The 20667-nt window shown below is 38.9% G+C and overlaps 3 protein-coding genes across 4 annotated transcripts; 1 reads left to right on the top strand and 2 right to left on the bottom strand.

Moving 5' to 3' along the window:
- Nucleotides 1-184: 184 nt before the first annotated feature.
- Nucleotides 185-2715, bottom strand: LOC116203868 (pentatricopeptide repeat-containing protein At4g02750-like). The gene has a single exon (XM_031535826.1). It carries the CDS (start codon nt 2458-2460, stop codon nt 211-213), a length of 2250 nt encoding a protein of 749 aa, XP_031391686.1. The 5' UTR covers nt 2461-2715; the 3' UTR covers nt 185-210.
- Nucleotides 2716-9657: 6942 nt separating this feature from the next.
- Nucleotides 9658-14225, top strand: LOC116205649 (protein root UVB sensitive 6). Its single transcript, XM_031538282.1, has 13 exons — nt 9658-10243; nt 10897-10995; nt 11231-11344; nt 11671-11742; nt 11849-11959; nt 12034-12153; nt 12413-12514; nt 12628-12700; nt 12830-12913; nt 13009-13073; nt 13195-13296; nt 13387-13569; nt 13739-14225. The coding sequence occupies exons 1-13, from the start codon at nt 9893-9895 to the stop codon at nt 13796-13798; spliced, it is 1536 nt and encodes a 511-aa protein (XP_031394142.1). The 5' UTR covers nt 9658-9892; the 3' UTR covers nt 13799-14225.
- A 1344-nt stretch (nt 14226-15569) lies between these two features.
- LOC116206436 (zinc-finger homeodomain protein 3) lies at nt 15570-18110 on the bottom strand. 2 transcript variants are annotated; one of them, XM_031539311.1, is made up of 3 exons: nt 17753-18110; nt 16820-17475; nt 15570-16314 (listed from the first exon to the last, which is right to left on the bottom strand). In XM_031539311.1, exons 2-3 carry the CDS (start codon nt 17436-17438, stop codon nt 15869-15871), a joined length of 1065 nt encoding a protein of 354 aa, XP_031395171.1. In that variant the 5' UTR covers nt 17439-17475; nt 17753-18110; the 3' UTR covers nt 15570-15868. The 2 variants fall into 2 exon arrangements, with proteins under 2 accessions (XP_031395171.1, XP_031395170.1); XM_031539310.1 differs by having other exon boundaries at nt 16820-18110.
- Between the last annotated feature and the right edge of the window lie 2557 nt (nt 18111-20667).

Raw genomic sequence — 20667 nt, 5'->3', positions numbered from 1 at the left:
CGCTTACCATCCTAGCAGGAATTTTTTTCTGTGCCAATCCTCGCCGTGAGCTTATGCTGCAACACGCATTGTTTTGCAGTCTGGAACCATTCTACCAATAGCACATGAGGAATTTCCGCTAACTGAATCTCATGCCGAGCTGAGTCCAACTTATCCCTCGCTTTCTCTTCTTCCACGGGTCTTCTCTAGTTGTTGCCCCGCTTCAGCACGTTACGGTACTGGAACACAATTATATCTGTCCATGCCTGTTGCAAGAAGCCCGTCGGATACTCTCCTTCCGAGCTCAAGATGGTGATGATTCCTAGAAGCAGTTAGTAGAGCATCCCATAACACAGAGTCAGCTTCCTCAGGCATTTTCTCGATCATTTCTTTAGCTTCCTTAAGCCGCCCAATCTTCCCAAGGAGTCTGACCATGCCCGTGTAGTGATAAACTGAAGGCCTTATACCATATTCCTTAACCATGGAGTTGAAAAGAGCTTCCCCTTTATCCACAAGCCCAGCACAACTACAAGCAGATAATGCCCCGAGAAAAGTGATCTCATCTGGACAAATTCCTTCATCTTTTTTCATGTGTTCAAACATCTCAAGAGCTTCTTCTCCTAGCCCGTTGTGAGCACACCCAGCAATTATCACATTCCAAGAAATGATATCTCGTTCAGGCATTTCTCTGAAGATATGAAAACCATCGAACCCCCCACACTTGAAGTACATTGTTAGTAATGAATTGGAAACAAATAAGAATGAATCGAAACCTAATTTGTATACAATTGCATGACTCTGCTTCCCCAACTGAGCATAACTGAGTTTTCCACAAGCAGAGAGAAGGCTCGTGACAGCTAATTCGGTTGGTTTGATTCCTTTTTCAATCATGTCCTTGAAAATTCTCAGTGCAATATCCCCCAACCCAGCCTGCTCATAAGCAGATATAATGGCAGCCCAGGACACAGAATCCCTCATGGGCATCCTCTCGAAGATGATTCTCGCGTCTTCTAACATCCAATTCTTCGAAACCCCTGAAATTAGCGAATTCCAAGATACAATATCCCTCGCTTTCATATTGTCAAATGTACGGGACAAATCTTCCACTTTCTTGCACTTGGCATACATAGAGATAAGCGCATTCCCGACAAAACAATTGAACTGACATCTTCTCTTGATAGTGAGTCCATGAATTTGTCTACCTATCTCAATATCTCCAATCTCGGTGCAAGCAAACAGTGAGCTAGTAAAGATCAAGTGGTTAGGAAATGTCCCGGAATTATGGAGCTTGGAGAAAAATCCCAAAGCTTCCCTGCTTCTCCCATTATGCACAAAACCAGAAATCAAGGCTGCCCAGGAAGCAGCATTGCGAAGTGGCATTTTCCTGAATGTATCCTCCGCTTCTTGGAACATCCCATTCTCTGCATATGCACTTATCATAGCATTCCATGTGAGCACATTTGGTTCCTTAATCTCATTGAACAATTGCCTAGCTTCGTCGATCCTCCCAGAGCGAGCATAGGCTGCAGCCATTGTTGTCTTCACTGAGGTGCACTTCTCAGTGACTTGCTCGTACAATGAGATCGCGTCTTTTAATTGGTGGAATCGGGAGAATGCAGCGATCATGGTAGTCCACGTATACTCATTCCTCACAGGCATTGCCTCGAAAAACTCCACCACCTTATCTAAGCTCCCAATTCTCGTATAAGCATTCAATATAGCAGTACCAACCACCACATCAGCATCAAACCCGGTTTTGACAGGAATGACCCTGAAGCTCTCCAGTGCCTCCAAATCACTCAAACCAACTAAACCCGAAGCTGCCACAACCAATACTGGCTGATCTACGCAGAAACTCAACCTCACCATGATTCGGAAACAATCCCATGCTTCTCGATATTGTCCAACCTCCACGTACCCACCAATCATAACCACCCATGAAATTGAATCCCTCTTTCCCATCTTATCAAAGAGCTCGCGCGCCTCCTCCACCAATCCACACGAACAGTACCCCATAATCATCGTGTTCCGTGAAGAAATGTTTCTCTCCGGCATTTCGTCAAAAACCTTTCTTGCCCTCTTCAAATCACCAGATTGAACAAACCCATTAAGCATCACGTTCCACGACACAACATTCCTCTCGGGCATAAGCTCAAAAACCGACAAAGCGTCCTGCATAAGCCCCTTACTCACATACCCAGACAACAAGACCGTCCAAGTCCGCACGTTCTTGCCCCGAAAATCATCGAACAGCAATCTAGCTTCCTTGAACTGGTCGTTCTTTATGTAGGCAGTAATCATGGAGTTCCAAGAGACGGCGTCTCTGCGGGGCATTTCATCGAACAGGTGGCGGGCCTCGGAGATTCGACCGAGCTTTGCGAGCTCGAGGATCTGCTTGTTGCATTGAACGAGGTGAGCTCCGGAGGGCCATCGTCGGATGGAGGAAATGCAACGGAGGGGAAGAAAACAGGAGTTTATCATTTAACCGGACCAGAACTTGATCAGTCTTCATAGTTAACCGACGGGGAAGAAGGGAATTCCCGCCTTGAGAAGAGACGCGTCGGAGCTTTTCGGCCTGAGTTTTGCCGAATGGACCGAAATAGCTCAGCCCAAATGGGCCCATGCCACAGCTGATACACCAAGCACAACCGTCGCACCATGTTGTAGACATTATTTGTTTATTTTTTCCGATTACAAAGGAAATTCATGGAACGCTGTACACGTTACTTTTAACTATTTTGAATTGAAACAAAATGTAAATTTGGTCTATTTCGGCATTATATCTATAGTTATATAGTTCAGGCGCTCCTATGATGAAAGCTCCTGGTCAATTTAAGAAGAAACGAGCTACTTACATGCAAAATCACTAACCGTTTGGTACGCGGAAATGGAATGAATTGGAATTGGATGATCATATTTCTTCGTCACACATCATTTTCTTATTAATATCTCCTACATAAGCTAGAAAGTGCATTCCTCATTATCATCTTTTTCCTTCATTTTGATAGAATGAGCATTCCCTCAATTACGAAAGATAATAGTTATTCCTTCATTTCATGTTATATATTGTGAACCATCATATATGTTTTTTTTCATTTATATATATAAGAAGAATGTAATATGATATATTGGTAAATAAGTATAATATTATAATTATATTCTTTCATTTTGTGGTGGTCATTAAAGAAAATCACATTTTTTAAATCAATACTATTACATTTCTCTATATATATAATCTATCCCATTCTATTCTCGTGTATCAAACGGGACTGGAAAACATACTATCTTGAGAGTCCCATTCATGGCAAAGTTCAATATATTTGAGAATAATTCAATTTAATTCCATTGTTTGGGTTACGGAGGATGTGAAAATTAGATTTTAAAAAATGCTAAGAACTGAATAATATTTGAGATTCCACACAAATCAACAAGATTTAATTAAAATTTCATTCACCAACTTGACTTGGTTTAGGCGGTCCGACACTTGTTCTAGTCTTATGAATAGAAAAAATTCACGTCGAAAAAGTTTTATCCCTTAGTGGACCGATCCGGCTTGACTGAATTAGTTGGAATTCATCGGGTTTTTGAATACCAAGATTCACACCGATAAAAATTGAAATTCAATTCAATTGATGTTATACGAGTAGATTGCCCAATTCAAAATGCATTTCCAAACATTTCACTTAGAAAAATACATTTTTCAACCAATATTATTTAATTCATTTCACAAATATTCCAAACATTGAATTTAACTCAACTGAAACGAAATGAGTTTAAATGATTCAAATAAATAATCTCTCATACGAATTGATGTCAAGTGTAGTAGTTTAGTTCAATGGCTTATTATAGATTGAGGAACACTTCCTCGGGGAATAGAAAAACTCTCGTGCCAATCAACAAATTGTTAGTTAAGTAGTAAGCTCTAATTTTTGTAAAGATGATAAATACAAATTTGAATCTCGTTAAGTGTATTTATTAGAAGAAAAAATAAATTTTAATATTTAATTTCCCGAAATTACGAATGAAATATCGTTAGCAGTTTATTCACAGAAAAACTCCTTTGCTCTAGAGATAAATGAATTCAGTATGTCAAGTCAATGGTGGGCCCAGGCTTCATGGATAAGGAGTTCATGGGACGGTGACAAGGACATCCTACGATGGAGTTCCCAACTGGTTCACGTAGCATAGCGAGGGAATGTTATAGATCGAAAAAAACGTGCATTTAACCTTATTTGGTCAAGAACAAAAAATGTGCTCCACGATTGCCTTGGATTCTTAGGCGCAACAAAATGCAAGTTCATGATTATTTTGGATAGATTGTTTTTGTGGCGTGAAAAATGTGCATATACCGACGTGTATCTTAATTTCTTTTTCACGTCACAGCACATCCAACATCGGCAAAATAAAATTAATATTGAAAGTTTGTAGCGCGTGAGGTACTGCATTAGCGAGCATTGGTTATAAGCAAGTATTTTTATGTTAATGATCATGCCGTATTGAATAAAGACAAGTGAACTCAAATTTGACGCTTGAAAACGGGGCGGAGCCAGCGTATATTGCCCCCTGAACTTTGAATTTTTTAAAATTTTACCTTAAAAGTATGTTTATTTTAACACTTTTGCCCCCCTTGCCTCCCTGAACTTTGAATTTTAAAATTTTACCCCAAAATTATATTTATTATAATATTTTTGCCCCCCTCGACAGAAATTCTTGCTTCGCCCCTGCTTGAAAATGTATCTTTGTGTCAAAGGATGACATTTTGGTCCATTTTCAATTGGGATAACATAATTTTCTATTTGTGTATGGATTCTTCGCAGTATATGAGCTAACATCTGTTAGTATATTATACGTACATATATTTCGGATATTACTATCATTATTTTGGAATATTTGTGTTAATTTGTTAAATTTGGAGACGGCTGAACTCGGAGAGCCTCGATATTCGAATTACTCAATTGATATGCCGGTCTAACTCTTACATGGATAAGCGGTGGGCAATCCACTTCTTAATATAGTATCACGACCATTAGCTATTCCTGTGTGCTAGCTATTAAGAAATGACCCGACGAATATGTGCCGGAGAGGCAACGACTTACACAACACGTTGAGGCATCAGTTTGAGTTATAGGACAGGGACATATTATGCCACTCGGGATCAAGACATCAACGTAAACTCGAGCTTCGGACGAAATTAATTACGGTGTCCACGACAGAATACTCATCCAACATGTGAGGGCGCAACTAGGGGAAGAAAGAACGCTTACTTGCAAGTTGTAAGCTGGCGGGCACGTGACCGCGGCCCACGCACACGAAGACCAATTGGAAATATCAATATCAACTATATTATAATATATAAAAGTTAAAAAATGCCACGTCAACCTACTTTTTGATCTCTCCTAGCAAAACTTTAAAATATAGATGATTTGGAAATGCGGTGAGAGATTTCATAATCATTTTTTTGTATATTTTTAATATGTTTGGTATTTGGTGAAAGTTTTTGAAATCACGGCTTAAGCTAAAATTACGATTGCAAACGCGATTTTTTCTAACAGGTTAATGAGTGCTTATGAAATTACTTTTGTTTATTATGTTAATAGTAATAATAATGTCATTCTTACTTTCAGCAATTTTTAAATTAATTTTTTTCAAACACTTTAACTTATAGCATTTATTTTTGAGTAAAATACAGTTAACACCCTCACCTTTAAGTCTAGTGATCAAGTACCCTAAACTTTTAGAATTTTGCACTATACCACTCGACCTGTACAAAAAAAAGCAAAGTGTAACCTGATTACTTTTATGGTCACTTTTTTGGCCAAAACTTCAATTATATTAATTTATTGATTCATATTTTGAAAAAGACAAAAAATTTAAAAAATCTTCTCTTACCTTCATTTTTTGACATGGAAATATCAAAGGAAAAGAGAATTGAATTCTTTTATTTATTCAATAGAACGTTCATTCTCTGCTTCCCCCTAATAAATTCGCGAGCTGTCCCCTTTTCCACCCGAATTCCAAAGATCTCCACCACAAAGTCAATCTCAATGTTTTCTTCTTCATCCCTGTAAAATCTCCATCAAGGTCTTTTTCCTCCATGGCCATCCAACATTTTGACACAGAAAAGGTCTCGCCTTTGGATCAGGTCGGTCTCAGAGTTGTTCGTTGTTGAGAGGTCATATGAGTCTATGATTCCATAAAAGATCTCACCTTTGGGCCTGTTTGATCAAATTCCACGATATGTTTAGCTCATTGTTTTGTTCTTCCGAGGTCTCACCTCTCCATCTCTGTCTTAGGTTCTTCTGTCTTCTTTCAACCTAATTTTCAAGTTTTTAAATTTTAAATAATTTAATATATTGATAATAAATTAATTTTGGCCAAAAAATGGCTGGAAAAATAGTCCGGGTGACAATATGCTTATTGTTAAATAGGTCGGGTGGTGTGATGTAAAATTTTAAAGGATAGGGTACTTCGCTACTAGACTCAAAAGTGGTGGTGCAAAGTACCATTTACTCTTTGTTTTTCAACAATTTTGTTTATATATTTCTCTATTAGAAACAACGCATCCAAATCAAGTCTTTAGTGTCCTTTTAGTTCCTTTAGATTAATTTCGCCATATGCTTTAGTAGGGTCAAATTCAACAAATAGTTTCCAATTAGTCAAATGTTATTCGTAAATATTAATTAATTGTTAATATTCTTCTTTTAAAAAAAACCTCCATAATTGTAAAGAGCATCTTGAAATATTATTATTTTTTTAGATACGATTCAATTGATGCGTGCTAAAAATCATACAAACATATGTATCATTTACAAGTTACAAGCAATAAAATTAACTTTATTGACTCCCTTTCTTCCTAAAAGAATTCTCCCCTTCCCGGCCTTAATCAAACCAACTCATTTCTCTCAATAAGCCACTTTTAGAGGACATATGAATATATAATTATATATACACCCATATATGTATGCGTGTATGTAGCCGTTAAGTGTTTGATTATATGAATATTTATACTTAATTAAGTTGAATATTTCTAGTTTACATACGTAAAATGCTATAATTTTTTTAAGTATTTTACCAACGAGTGTTGGTTCAAGCGGTCTGACATTTATTTCGTTTAAGTAAAGTCTCGAATTTGAGTCATTAAATGCAGAAAATTCACGTTGAAATAATTTTATTTCTCAACGGATCGATTTGACTCGACTGAATTAATTTAGACCTCTTTAGATTTTTGAATATCATGATTTATATCGAAACATAAATTTTCAAGTATTTTATTTTTTAAGCATTTTATTTATCCATCGAAGAAAAAGCTGGGGAAACTGAGGAGGGATCAGACTGTTCTTCCTGGGGACAGATTGGCATGACACCTCAGCATCACCCCGGCCAGCACGTGCGACTCCCGCGAATGAATGCCGCCGACGTCTCTCGCCCACTCATCCAAATCCTGCCACGTGTCATATCTTCTCCAATCCCGTGCTACCTTCCTTCATCCCAAGCCCGTCACCTGAACAAAACCCAACCTCCCCATTAAAAAAGGAAAAAATATATATATAAAAAAAATGAGAAAAAGGGAAGAGAGCGAACGTGGAGGAAATGCGCGTGGCAGTGGCCCCCGTACAACTGTGTGGTGCGTCTCTCGCTCAATTTGGGAGGCCTTTTCATTTGCAGCCACGGTACTTTCTATACTTTCTATTTTAGTCCCCATATGTTATCCTTTCCGTGGTTCCAGCCTCTGGACTATAGAAATCATTCAATGGCACCCTTTTCATACGGTTGGGCGTTGGGACCTTATGCGAGTGGGGCACTTGTAATTTTTAAGAGGAAAAGCTTAGGAAATTTTTCAACAAACACTTGGGGAAAAAGTTGCACTGAATTACAAGGGATCGTTTTCTCCTCAAGAAGATCACGCTTTCCGATGGAGCTCACACAGAGCACGTGTTGATTGAGAATTTAATTTATGATTATTCTTAATAGAAAAAATAGAGATAGTATGCCTTTAGTGTATTGGTCCACATGCACTTCACAAATATTTTAGCATATATTAGTAAATAAATGGATATAATAAAGTAGATATGCTACCTGTCAAAATCTTGAATAATGACTGGTAGATCTATTTTTTTCCGTGATATTCACAAATATTTTTAACATTGGCTAAAATGAAACTAATTCCATTGCTCTGATCACGAGATACTTCTGGCGAGTTTCGAATACCATACTGCAGATGTAGTCCATCCATTGGGAGATTAATTTATTGTTAAACCAATCTTGCTGTTACATAATGATCTATTTCTTATTTATGTAAATTTTCAGATACGCCGAAAAATTAGAAAGAAACTTGGGCGCAACTTTTTTAGTATTTATATAAAAAGAAATTACATTTCAAAAGTATGGAAATCTCGTTATCTTTGGTGTATTTAGACCATATCAAAAGCCGGTGCTACTCGCTATGGAATCCACAAGAACGGAGATTGGTCTAATCATAGATCATCGACATAACTCGAGTCCTAGTATAGCCTAAATCGAGTTTTTGTCCAAATTAGATCTCTTTTGCAAAATATTTTCCATAATAGACTTCTTGGTAAACTAATTCCCATAATAGACTTACGTTATTTTATTTATACTCAAAACATTATTCTTCTTTTTACGAATATTCTCAAAATATTTTAATTTGTTTGATTTAAGTCCTTAACCCAATAGAGGATAGTTGAAAAACAAAAACACCATTATCATTCATACTTAATTCAATCCTTAAACGTTTGCTAATCCACAAATCCTCTCGGGTGGGTATGTTCGATTAAAAAAATTGAGGATCTATGTTGAGGATCAATCTACTTAAATTCAATGTGTAGCCAACAACTTATTTGATTAGTGACTTACTATAATCCGTTTACCCACAGTTCACTGATCTTTAATCATAAATAGTTTTAAAAATATAAAATACCAAAATGACTAAATAAAATTCAGTAAAATAACTAAAATCATTTAAATAGTAAAGATAATTGAAAATTAAATTAACAAAACTAAAAAATACACAAAAATTGACGTCAATTTATGTTTGACCCTTAAAAATTACGTCCAACATAGCTTAACCCGATTAATTTTTATAAAGATTTCAGTTAAACGAATCGAAAAAACGGGTATGGTAAATAAAACATAAGAGTATTTTTAGGAATACGAAAATTGGCTTCAATTTACACTTGACTGCTAAGAATTTCGTCCAAAATAGCCGAACCGGTTAATTTCAATATAATATTAATTGATTTTTAAAAACTCGATTAACTGGTTAACTAAATTGACAAAACGGCTAATATTTTTCTAATGGTTATCCAATTAGACTTTTTTAGAAGAGTTTAAAGAATATGGATTGAATTGAAATGATTTCACACAAAGAAGCCTAAATTGAAAATTATTTTCAAACTAAGTCTAGTTTGAGAATAAGTTTTAAAAATAAATCTCATTTGGGAAAAACTCCTGAAAATCGCGCCGACGTCGGGGTGCAAAGCATAATAAATTTCCCAATCATTTTTTTTTCTTTTCTTTTTTAAATAAAAAGACAAATTAATAAATAAACAATAATTTTTGTTAAAAATAAATAAAATGAAAAGGAGGGAAAAAAAAAAAAAACACTTTCGCGTCTCTTTCTTGTTCTGCTCCTGTTTGTCTTGTGCTGTGTTGCTGCTGCAAATGTGCGCGCGTAGAGTACAATTAATTGTCCTCAGTAGCTCCGTATTGCTGATTGTTTGGCCACCTGCCATAGCGGCGATTGCCATGCCCCGTCCCCGTCCCCTTCCTCCCTCCTCGTTTTCTCCGACGATGTCGGTTCCCCCTATATAACACCAATCACCCTCCATTCCCCTCCTCCATTGGCATCACCACCGCCTCGCCCTCCCCCACATAGCGCGGCCCAGATTCAGCCATGGCCCCCATCAAAATCAAGAAGCCCCCCAGCTCCCCCGCCCAGACCCTGACCTCCCAGCAGGAGGCCCGGCTCCTCGTCCGCGAGACCCTCCGCATCAGCGCGGATCTGGCCTCCGCCCCCGCTAACCCCGCGGTCTCCTCCCCCTCGGCGTCGGCCTCCGTTGCGGCCCCGGAGGGCCGGTTTGGCCTCGTGGACAAGCAGTTTGTCGATTCCAGCTTGAGGCTGATCTGCTGCGAGGAAATCAACGGCCGGAGGTGGAAGTACGTGGCGGAGGGCGACGGCTCCGGGAGGTTCAGGAAGGATTCCATTCGCGCCATCAGCTTGCAGAGTCCTCAATCTCCCGTTGATGTCAGTGTCCCCTTCTCCTCAATTCTGCACCTTTTCACTTTTCTTCTATATTGGCTCAGTAAATGCATGCGATTCAACTGTGGGCAACTACTTCCGCCTGCAATTGCTGCATTTTTTCTGCTCTAAGTCGGGAGAAATCTGAAGCAAGTATTCTGTGGCGGCCATTCGTTGAATGTTTATGTCTCTGCATGGACTTGGAACTCTCGTCGACAGCTTATTATTTATTAATCTATGTGCTGAATATTCATGGGCTCGGGCAGTTTTCTGTTCTTCCCTTAGCTGTTACAATGTGTTAGGATGTCACCATCATTGCCATTATCAATTATTATTGCTGCCTCTACAGTTTCAGGCTTTGGCCTCTGTCTGTTGTGTAATATCTTTCTGATGTAAAATGAAGTCAACTCACCTCGACATGGAGTCAGCAGGGTGATTAGCACTTTCTCATTTACTGAATCATGTTGTCCAGGGAAATATTTCAATCTAATGAATGGTGGATTGACAGTAGGAGAATGTTTTGTTGGTTGTCTTCCTTATCATTCTGGTTTATGTGGTTGTATATGCTTTTAGCCTTTTACTGATAATCACGGATGGTATTTCCCACTTTTGATGTAATCCGTTATGTATCTCTGATATGGAACCAACCCCTTTTGCAGGAGTTGATGTCTTTTGTAAGATCCTATGTAGTGCCAGAAGGTTTCCCTGATAGTGTCACCCCTTCATATGTTCCATACATGACATGGAGGGCGTTGAAGGTACTATTTCTACTGAGTGCTCTGCTCTTGCTGCCATGTTAGAGATTCGTATCAGAAGCCTTATTTGAAAAGGAAAGAAAATTGTGAAAGATGAGGAAAAGGATAAACTGCTTGAAGTAGCTTGTATTTAAAGAATCCTAACTTGCAAGCTAGCGACCTTCTGTTTGCTGCTGACAATGTCTATCTGCTTTTGTGGGCATCAATGACATTCTACTGAAAATTATGTTTTTTGTAGCATTTCTTCGGTGGAGCCATGGGCGTCTTCACGACACAGACATTGTTGAATTCAGTTGGAGTTTCAAGAAACAGATCTGCTTCTGGTGCTGTCGCGATTAACTGGATTCTCAAGGTAGGCTGTCTAGTGTCTACCTTTTGGTGAGGTAGCACTGGAATCGTGCCTTCTAATTGCAGATTGTGTCATAGTTCTTGGCACCTTCTTTGGTCATGCAACCGGCAATGCCTTCGTTATAGCTATCCTGAGTTTCTTAAATGTTCTTTGAACTATTATTCCGCAATATCTTGCTTTCTAAATGAATATGTAGATTTTTTACTACATCTTTTGATCCCTTGTGTTGCGCTCAATTTTCTGTTTTGGTGCATTACAAGGACCTAGTATAGGAACCCTGATGGGATGTCAATGTGGATTACAAAATGAAGTTTGCATATTACCTGCAGGATGGTGCTGGTCGTGTTGGCAAGATGCTTTTTGCTAGGCAAGGGAAGAAATTCGATTATGATCTTAAACAGGTAGGGGTTGCTTTGTCTGCCCTGTCCAGTGCTATTTATATGATCAACTTGTGGACCTTAGATCAATAGTATTATTTCTCCAGTTTAATGTGGTGGTGCATTGTAGCTGAGAATATCAGGGGATCTTCTGATGGAATTGGGTGCTGGACTGGAGTTGGCTACTGCAGCTGTGCCACAGCTGTTTCTCCCTTTAGCTTGCGCTGCTAATGTAGCAAAGGTAAGATATTTCTCTAATGTCGAGCACGTGTTATTAATATGTCATCATTGTAATCCTTGCCCTTTTCCTGTTAGAATGTTGGCGCTGTAACATCAACATCAACTCGAACACCAATCTATAAAGCTTTTGCTAGGGGAGAAAATATTGGAGATGTAACTGCAAAGGGAGAATGCGTTGGCAATATTGCAGATCTGGTACGTTTGTCTAAGCCTCTAGCACCCTGTTGAAATGAGAGAGAGATTATGCATGCTCTTGATCATAACTGTTGAAATATGTTTTACTGTACGTGGGGTAAAAACAGTCCGTTGGATATGAATGGTGAACGATTAACATTGACCTGCCTGATGGTATTTGAACATTTTTCCTCAGTCCAAACATATATTGTTCAAGCTGCATGCATCTCTGCTCTACCATTTTTCGCGACAACTGATATATATTCTCTGGTTTATGAAGCTGGGAACTGGGCTGAGCATAATGATCTCCAAAAGGAATCCGTCATTGGTTAAGACATTCGCTTTACTTTCATGTGGATATATCTTCAGCTCCTACCAAGAGGTTTGATCTCTCTCTCTCTTTCTAATTTGGATAGACATGAGTGCACGAGATTGAACTACTTCATGCATTTAATGCTGATTAACCTTTCTGGTGTATCACTACGATTCTTCCAGGTCAGATCTGTAGTATTACACACATTGAACCGTGCGAGATTTACTGTGGCTGTGGATTCTTTCCTAAAGACAGGTATATGAATATATTCCAGTTTGCAATTATGATGTTGTCATCACTGTCACCGCCATGAATACTTTGCATTTTTGTGGGCTGCTCATTATAATGTGGATGGACTTCATGTTATTGCATACAAACTTGCAGGCCAAGTTCCATCACTGCGGGAAGGGAATATGAGAGAAAGAATATTCACGTTTCCATGGTTGAAAGAAAGGCCTATTGTCCTTGGTATGTGTCTTGAGAATGGAGGCTGGTTAAATCTACAGTCTTAGTTATAGCTATCTGTTCGCTGTTTCTGATAAGTGGTTCCGGTTATTTGACAGGTCCAAGATTTAAAGATGCATTTCAAGATGCCGGTTCTTATCTTGCCATAGAGCCTCTATTTGAGGTATGGTTTCCCTCCGCCACCTTAGAGTAGGACTACTGGCTTTCGCCTAGGCTCTCCCCTTTTTTTTTTGTGGGCGATGGTTTAATAATTATGCGTGTTATTTGCTCTTGGACAATGACAGAAAGAGAGGTATGTTGTCACGTATAATCCTGCAAAGGGAAAAGTTTACGCCCTCCTCAAGGATAAAGCGAAGCCCGACGATATCCTCAAAGCAGCCTTTCACGTAAGAGATCTTGCTTCTTTTACTTGGTTTTGCATTTACAGATTTCTCCTCGTATTGTGGCTGAAGATCTATTTGGCCCCCTCTTTTTAGGCTCATGTGCTCTTGCACTTCACATGTTCATCAAAGGATGGGCAATCCCAGAACCAGAAGTATCAGGAACACGGTCTTTCTAACTCGGTGGCTTTGACTACTAATCTTGAAGCTCGTGTAGCTCAGTCGTGTGAAATGGTGTCGGCCTCCTATGGAGTCTTTAAGAGTAAAGCCGCAGAACAGGCAAGTGGAAACATACATAAATCTTGTGCAAATGTTCTGGTGTGGGATCGTCGTACAAAATGTTCTGGCGTGAATTACTTCACGCCCCTTTGTACTAAATGCGGAGTTATTCTTGATCCTGTTAAGTGAGATCGATTTATTGAAGAGTTTCTTCCTTGTATTAATGCAGGGGTGGGTGATGTCAGAATCTCTTCTAAATCCCGGACGAGCACGATTATGCGAACAGTAATTAACTTCAAAGAACGACCCCAACTACTCCACTGTACTCCATCGTCGTGTTAGAAGACAGGTAGTCAGGAGTCTTTGGGGAGGCTCCCACCGGGAAAATCATGAGAATCATGGCTTTCTCTGTTCGGTCCAGTTCAAAAGAGTTGAAGTATAGCAAATTGATGAACTGAAAAGAGTGAGATGAAGGTCTCGGGGATGCGGCATTAGGGGCATGTAATGGTATGTTTACACGTTAGCCGGTCTTTGAAGTCCTTGTAGAGAGATATAAACAGCTTTCACATATTTCTTCCTGTCGCAGAGAAGGCACGGTTTCATCACATTTGAGAAGTATACATGTGTAACTACGTAGAGAATTTTGTTTCACAAACCGAAACTATATATACTTCCAGTTGGCTTTACTGTCGATATATAGGAACGGTTGTTGGCCATGCTGTTGTAGCAATCTCTTCTACCATGTCCGGTTCGGCTTCGGTGCAGGAAAATAAATTGCAAAAGGCATGTGGATTATAACATTAACATCGTACCATCGTGGATCCTACGAATACATGATGTAGGAATTTGAAATTAAACATCAACCCGACAATTGATTGAATTTATTACTTGAGGTATGGATATATTAATGGAAGGCACGAGATGAGAATGCATGGGATGGATTGGTTACATTACAACTTACGAGGCTAAATGCGGAAGTGAGGTCATTTTCGTTTATTATTAATTCACGTGATCTGATGCAGAATTTGTGAATCCCATTTACTCCCATGCTCCTTCGGGATTGCCACCTTTAAAGTTTTCATATCTCTCCCGTCTTTGAAAATTCTATGGTTCCATCATCGAATTATTAAAATTTATTGGACGACCGATGAGCGTTGACAGGGCGTTAACGTTATCGTAAAAGAATGCCGTCTCTAGAAATTCTCCCAATACCCGTTTGAAATAAAATGTTTTCAATTTTTTTTAAAGGTTAACGTTTGGGAACTTTATTTTGCTAAGCTCATTATGTGTTTTAAGAATGAAGCAATTGAGTGTTAATGTGATGCTTATTTGACTTTTCTGAAAGCAAAAGCAATTCTATTTTAGGACAAAAGCTCAATTCACCACTTACCCTTGGGTTACACTATAATAATTAATTGATAACCGATCAGTGCATTAAGATAAAATTAATGTGTTCAAAAGGCATGCCATGCCAGCCTAGGAAACAGAAACATGGGCAGTCAATCATTGCTCGGTCCAAAGACTCCAAACAACATCCCATTGCAATTCAATTACCCGTCCACCTCGTCAAGATTCCCGTTAATAATCTCCTCCAAAATTTAAATTGCAAAAGTAGAAGGATGGAGTGCGATGAAATATGCTTTCATCTAAATAATTACGAGATCTTTTTATTCAAATTTCATAATGAAATTATTCGTGTCATTTTACTAGCTATTATGATTTTTATTTCACTATATGAAATTCACGAATCTCACTTATAAGTGAAAAAAGAAAAGGAAATGTAAAGTTGCGGGTAATGCTATATTATGATCGATCATGAAAGCATCTTTGTACAACATTTTATGGGATGGAAATGCGACATTATTTTAACTCGAGTTCTCAAAGACATAGAGTAGAGAATTTGATGGCCGCGAAAGATATGTAACGACGAAAGACGTACTTTTTATGCTGTTTACATACATCCGATGATCATTTGGTTGATGTATAATTTGGATTAGAAATTCCTTGGTAATACAGGAATGACGTGACGAGATTAAGATTACCACATAACGTGCCCCATGAACAACACAACCATATCCAATAATTCATAATACCAATTAATATATCAAGAAGAAGCTATCTAAACTAACAAAATCAAAATGACCCCACAAAGGGAAACAAAAAACACTAACAAGACAAGAACACACTAAATTAAGCATCTCTCTCTCTCTCTCTCTCTATATATATATATATATATATATATATACCTAATGGAGATTAATAGATATATATAGATAGATCAATATACTAATTAGAAAGAACATCATCAAATGTATGATTCCTTCAACTTCCTCTCTCTCTCTTTCTAATTAATCTTAATTTAAGGATTGACATTGTTGGTGTCGGAGATGTTAATATTGGACGTGGGGGAATGGTTGAGGCTGCAGCTAAGGTTCTTCTTGGCAAGGTTGTGCTTGTTGTTGTGCATCCAAACCTTGAGGACTCTCCTCTTCACCCCAATCTCCTGGCAGAACTGCTGCACCACTGACTCCTCCTGCCTCTGTATCTTCCACCCGACCTTCTCCGCGAAGCTCAGCATCTTCTCCTTCTGCTCCTGCGTGAACTTCGTCCGGAACCTCTTCTTCACCATCTGCGTCGGCCTCGCCGATGTTGTCACCGCCCCCCCACCTATGCCCCCACCTCCTCCTCCTATATGGTGGGCGTCGTCCTGGTCCTGCTCGTCTGACTCCGACGGGAGCGACCCCGCCATGCTGTAGGGCAGTATCATCTGGTGCGGAGTTGGCGTTCTCGATGCTATGAGCGTGCCTGTCATATATACATTTCCACATGCATAAATTGAGAACTTGGGATAAGGAAGAACGAAAAATGCGTAAGAAGGACTCGATTATCCGCAGTTCAACATGTGCGCTATACCGTCCATTAATTTGAAGGCATTATATAATATCATCATCAGTTGGTGCGCTCGGCACAGCGGGTTCAATATGGCATTCAAATTTTCCGATTTTCCATTTGCTATTATCGTTCCGTGCACCAGGAAGGCTACCGTTGCCATTATATATGCTAAGTACAATTGAAGTGAGCCTAAATTATATATGCTAAACTAATCGGGGCGAGTCTTGGCCCGAATATATATAGCAGTCTGGAGTCGTTCGGACTGACACGACGATGATTCCATACTGACCATTAGCAAAGTACGGGAAACTCTATGATATTAGACATTTCAGTCGCATCACACTAACTAGCATGGCATCGAGATCGATGCATGCTTTCATAGACACGACTAGGTTCAAGCAGCAATTTTCTCCCTTACCTGTCGGGTAGAGGAGGGCGGCCTCGTGGCCGCCCAGCACGTTCTTGTGGTGGGGATGACCCACGAGGACCTTCCTTCCGACCCGGTTGAGGTGCGGCGGAGAGTGGTGATGGTGGTGGTACCACTGATCGAGTGCAAGGTCGTGGCCGCCGCCGCCGCCGCCGCCGCCGCCCTCGACCTCCTTGCGGTGGAAGTTGCGGTGACAGCCACAGGCAGAACAGTTGAGGGCCTCGATGGTACCCTCCTCCCCGCTTGGCATGAACTCTCCGCACCCGTCCATGGCGGTCCCGCCCATCGCGGCAGCGTGGTTCTTGAGGCACTCCCGGTACCTCACCGTCACCTTGTTGCTGCTCCCATTGGTGCTGCCGTTGTTGTTGTTCTTGTTGTTGTAGCCTGCAACCACCACTTGGTGGTGGGGGTGCTGCTCCTCCATGGGCCCATTAATGGCGTTGCCTGGCACGTCGTTGATGTGATGAGATGTAGGGTCATGGTGGTGATGGTGGTGGTGGCCGAGCATGTGGCCATGGCCTCCTCCTCCTCCGCCATAGCCGGCGGTGCTGCTTAGTGGTGGGGCTGGGACAGGGATATCCCCTTCCTGGGCTGGGATTGGGATATCCATATCTGCCTGCTTCTCTCTCTCTGTCTATTTGCTTTGTCTTTGTTGTTAGGTTGGAGACAAAAAGGAGAAGAGAACAAAGGAAGGACAAGACAAGACTTAGCTAATCACTATGGAGAGGGCTAGAAGAAGGGGGAGAGGTTTAATGATTAAAAGAGGAAATTAAAGAGAAAAGGGGTTTTTCTTTAGATCATTGTCCCACTTTTGAAAACCAAAAGGATTATAATTAATTACACTTACACTACAACAGTATATATATATATATATATATTTAGAGAGAGAGAGAGAGAGAGAGAGAGAGAGGATGGGACTGTTACAGTTTGTGTAAGACACAGCCAGAGAGCTCTGATTTGGAGGTGGGGAGGGAGGAGTTAAGAACATGAAGATGTGGGGTTTCTTCTGCTGCTGTTGCTGCTGCTGCTGCTAGACATGTAGGTTTTGGGGTTGAGGGAGATCTGATGATGATGAGCTGATGAGAGCATTCAGCATCAGCTTCTAAATCATCAATTTGACCGATGCTGAGAATGAGAGGAGAGGAGGAAAAAGCTGCTTAGAAGTCAGCTATGGAGGTAAGCAGAGTGGGGAGATCAGAGAGAAAGATAGAGAGGGAGATGGGTTTTTTTTTTCCTTCTCTTTTGCAGGGGAGGTTTATGGAAGTGAATGAGAGCTAAAGCATGAGCTTAAATGCAGTGTGGTGAGGTGAGGACAGTAAAAAGTACGGGGGGAGAGAGAGAGACTGTAACAATTCATCCAAAAGAAATATTCATACAAAAGAGAGAGACTGTAGGAGAGACATAACAAGGGGGAAATTTTTTTTTTATTTGGATTAATAACAATTTTCTTTTTCATATTTTAATAATTTTAACACGAAATTTATTATTTAACCAATTAAATCACAAATTACCGATTTCACAATAATGTTAGTACACCGTCAATTTCTCTATTAATTTTAACCAAAATTGATAATGTGCACGTGATTGTGTCACGAGACACACTATGATTGGCCGAGTGAGTCTTATAATTTTGTAAAAATAAAAAAAATTCTAAAAACTTAAAAATAACAAAAAAGAAAAAAAAAGGCCGTGAGGTCGCAAGGAGGAGGAGAGGAGGGGGCCGGTGGTGGGGGTCCATCGGTCGGAATTGATAAACCCCAAACTCCCTTGCAATCCCAATTGGGAGGATGGTGGCTGGTGTCGAGGCCCTTACTGCCGACCACCTTTGCTCTTCCTCCTTGCGATTTTTTTTCTTTTATGTTATTTTTTAAATTTTTTCTAAATGTGAGACCCACTATGCTAATCACATGTGTCACGTGACACCGTCATATACACGTCAGCAATTTCAGTTAAAATTAATGGAGAAATTGATGGTGTGTTAACATTCTTATTAAATCAATAATTTTTAATTTAATTGCCTAAATAAAAAAATTCGTGTTAAAATCATTAAAATGTAAAAAATTGGGATTTTTTTTGGTAATTAATCATTTTTCTTTCATCATTTTTTTGGGACATAAACAAGAGTCTAAGAAATCGAATCTAGTAAAAAATCATGAGGTATGATGCAATCGATGAATTTTACTTGATATTAGACAATTTTATCTGTATTGTTGAGAATCACTTCATAGTCAGAATCATATATATATATATATATATATAGTCAAGAACAATAAGTTAAGTATATCTGGTATCCAAAAAAAGAATAATGCAGTGTGAGAGAAAAGAGTTTAGGGGGAAAAGGAAAAGGAGGGGAAGGGTTTTGCTTTGCTTGCAAAATCAGGCATCAGAGTTTTGAGAGAAAGGAAAGGAGCTGAGGTGAGATGAGATATGAGAGCAGCAACAGCAGCAGCTGTAGTAGCAAGCATTACTGATCAGTACACTCTTCTCTCTCTCTCTCTCTCTCTCTTTCTGTGTCAGAAGAAAGAAGAAGAATCCTAAAAACAGAAAAAAAAAAACAAAAACAAAAACAAAAAAACACAAAGCCCAGCAAGAATCACTTTTCATGAGTTCAATAAAAGTCTTTGTAAAGAAAATGAAACCAAACTTCCTAAATTCTTTCACTTTCCTTTCACCCCTGCCTAGCTGCAGAAATCACCATGATAATGTAATGAGTCATAAGTAAATAATACAGCTGGGGCAATGCATCCATTGTATGTGTCAATAATTTCCTTGTACTAGAGTTCAAATGATGTTATTCTCTTATTTGTTTAATTATCTTCTGTATAATAGATACAGTTGCCTTCTAGCGATTTTATAAGACAATGCTCTTTTGTATGCGGTTTGATGCTTGGTGGAACATGATATCTGAAACTTTTGATCATATATTCGAATATGAACTCAAGAAAATTTCCTATATGTGTGCTATTAGAAACATGGATTGATACATAAATTTGCTGTTCTTATGATTATTGTAATCCTATATGTTAGGAGGGGATGGTTGTATGAAAAAGTCTATTACCATTGCTTATCTTATGTAAATCTAAACCTCAGGCTAATTCGAAGTGATTTTTGTTGACGTACTCAGAGGTCCAAAGATGTCTAAACTTTCTAAATTTTAAATATTTTTATACACCATTCTAATTTTTTTCATTTTTCCAATGATCGTCGAGTAAATTAATTCGAGTTTTTGTTTTGCAAACTAAATTAGAGACATTTGAATTCCATGAAAATACTTATCTCCGTGAATTGGCTCCTCTGCAATTCAATTGAGAGAAATATATCACTATTTTCACTTCAACAGGAAAAATACTAATTATATTCTAAAATTAATTACATGCAGATGTTTTTTCACCCAAAAAAAGTTACATTTATATTCTCATTTTCTTTTCTTTTTCAAAATCAGGGAGATAAAAGATCGCACTTTATGTAATATAAGAGTGTCTTTTATCAAATTATTCGAATTTGCTTTATTCGTTATTATCGCGGGCCTTTATTCCACAATTCAGACCACATTTATACTCTTATCCTTCTTTATAATTTTGTTGTTATCTTTGGCGTCTCTTCCCAATTAATCGATCTTCTCCTTCTCTCCTCTCTCTCTTATACTTTTACCTTTCCTTTGCTTTTCTTCCCCTCTCTCTCTCTCTTTTTTTTTTTTTTTAACTTTCGTTTATTGGGATCTTCATATTATGAGGCATTTGCATATTCCCCTTGGTCCCTCAGCCTATACATACATACATACATATATATCTTAGGCTTATTATTATTCTTTAAAGAAAATGCTGACCATAGGGCATGAA

The sequence above is a fragment of the Punica granatum genome, chromosome 4, assembly GCF_007655135.1.
Source record: "Punica granatum isolate Tunisia-2019 chromosome 4, ASM765513v2, whole genome shotgun sequence".
Taxonomy (NCBI): Eukaryota; Viridiplantae; Streptophyta; class Magnoliopsida; order Myrtales; family Lythraceae; genus Punica; species Punica granatum.
This window is presented reverse-complemented; position numbering and strand designations above follow the sequence as displayed.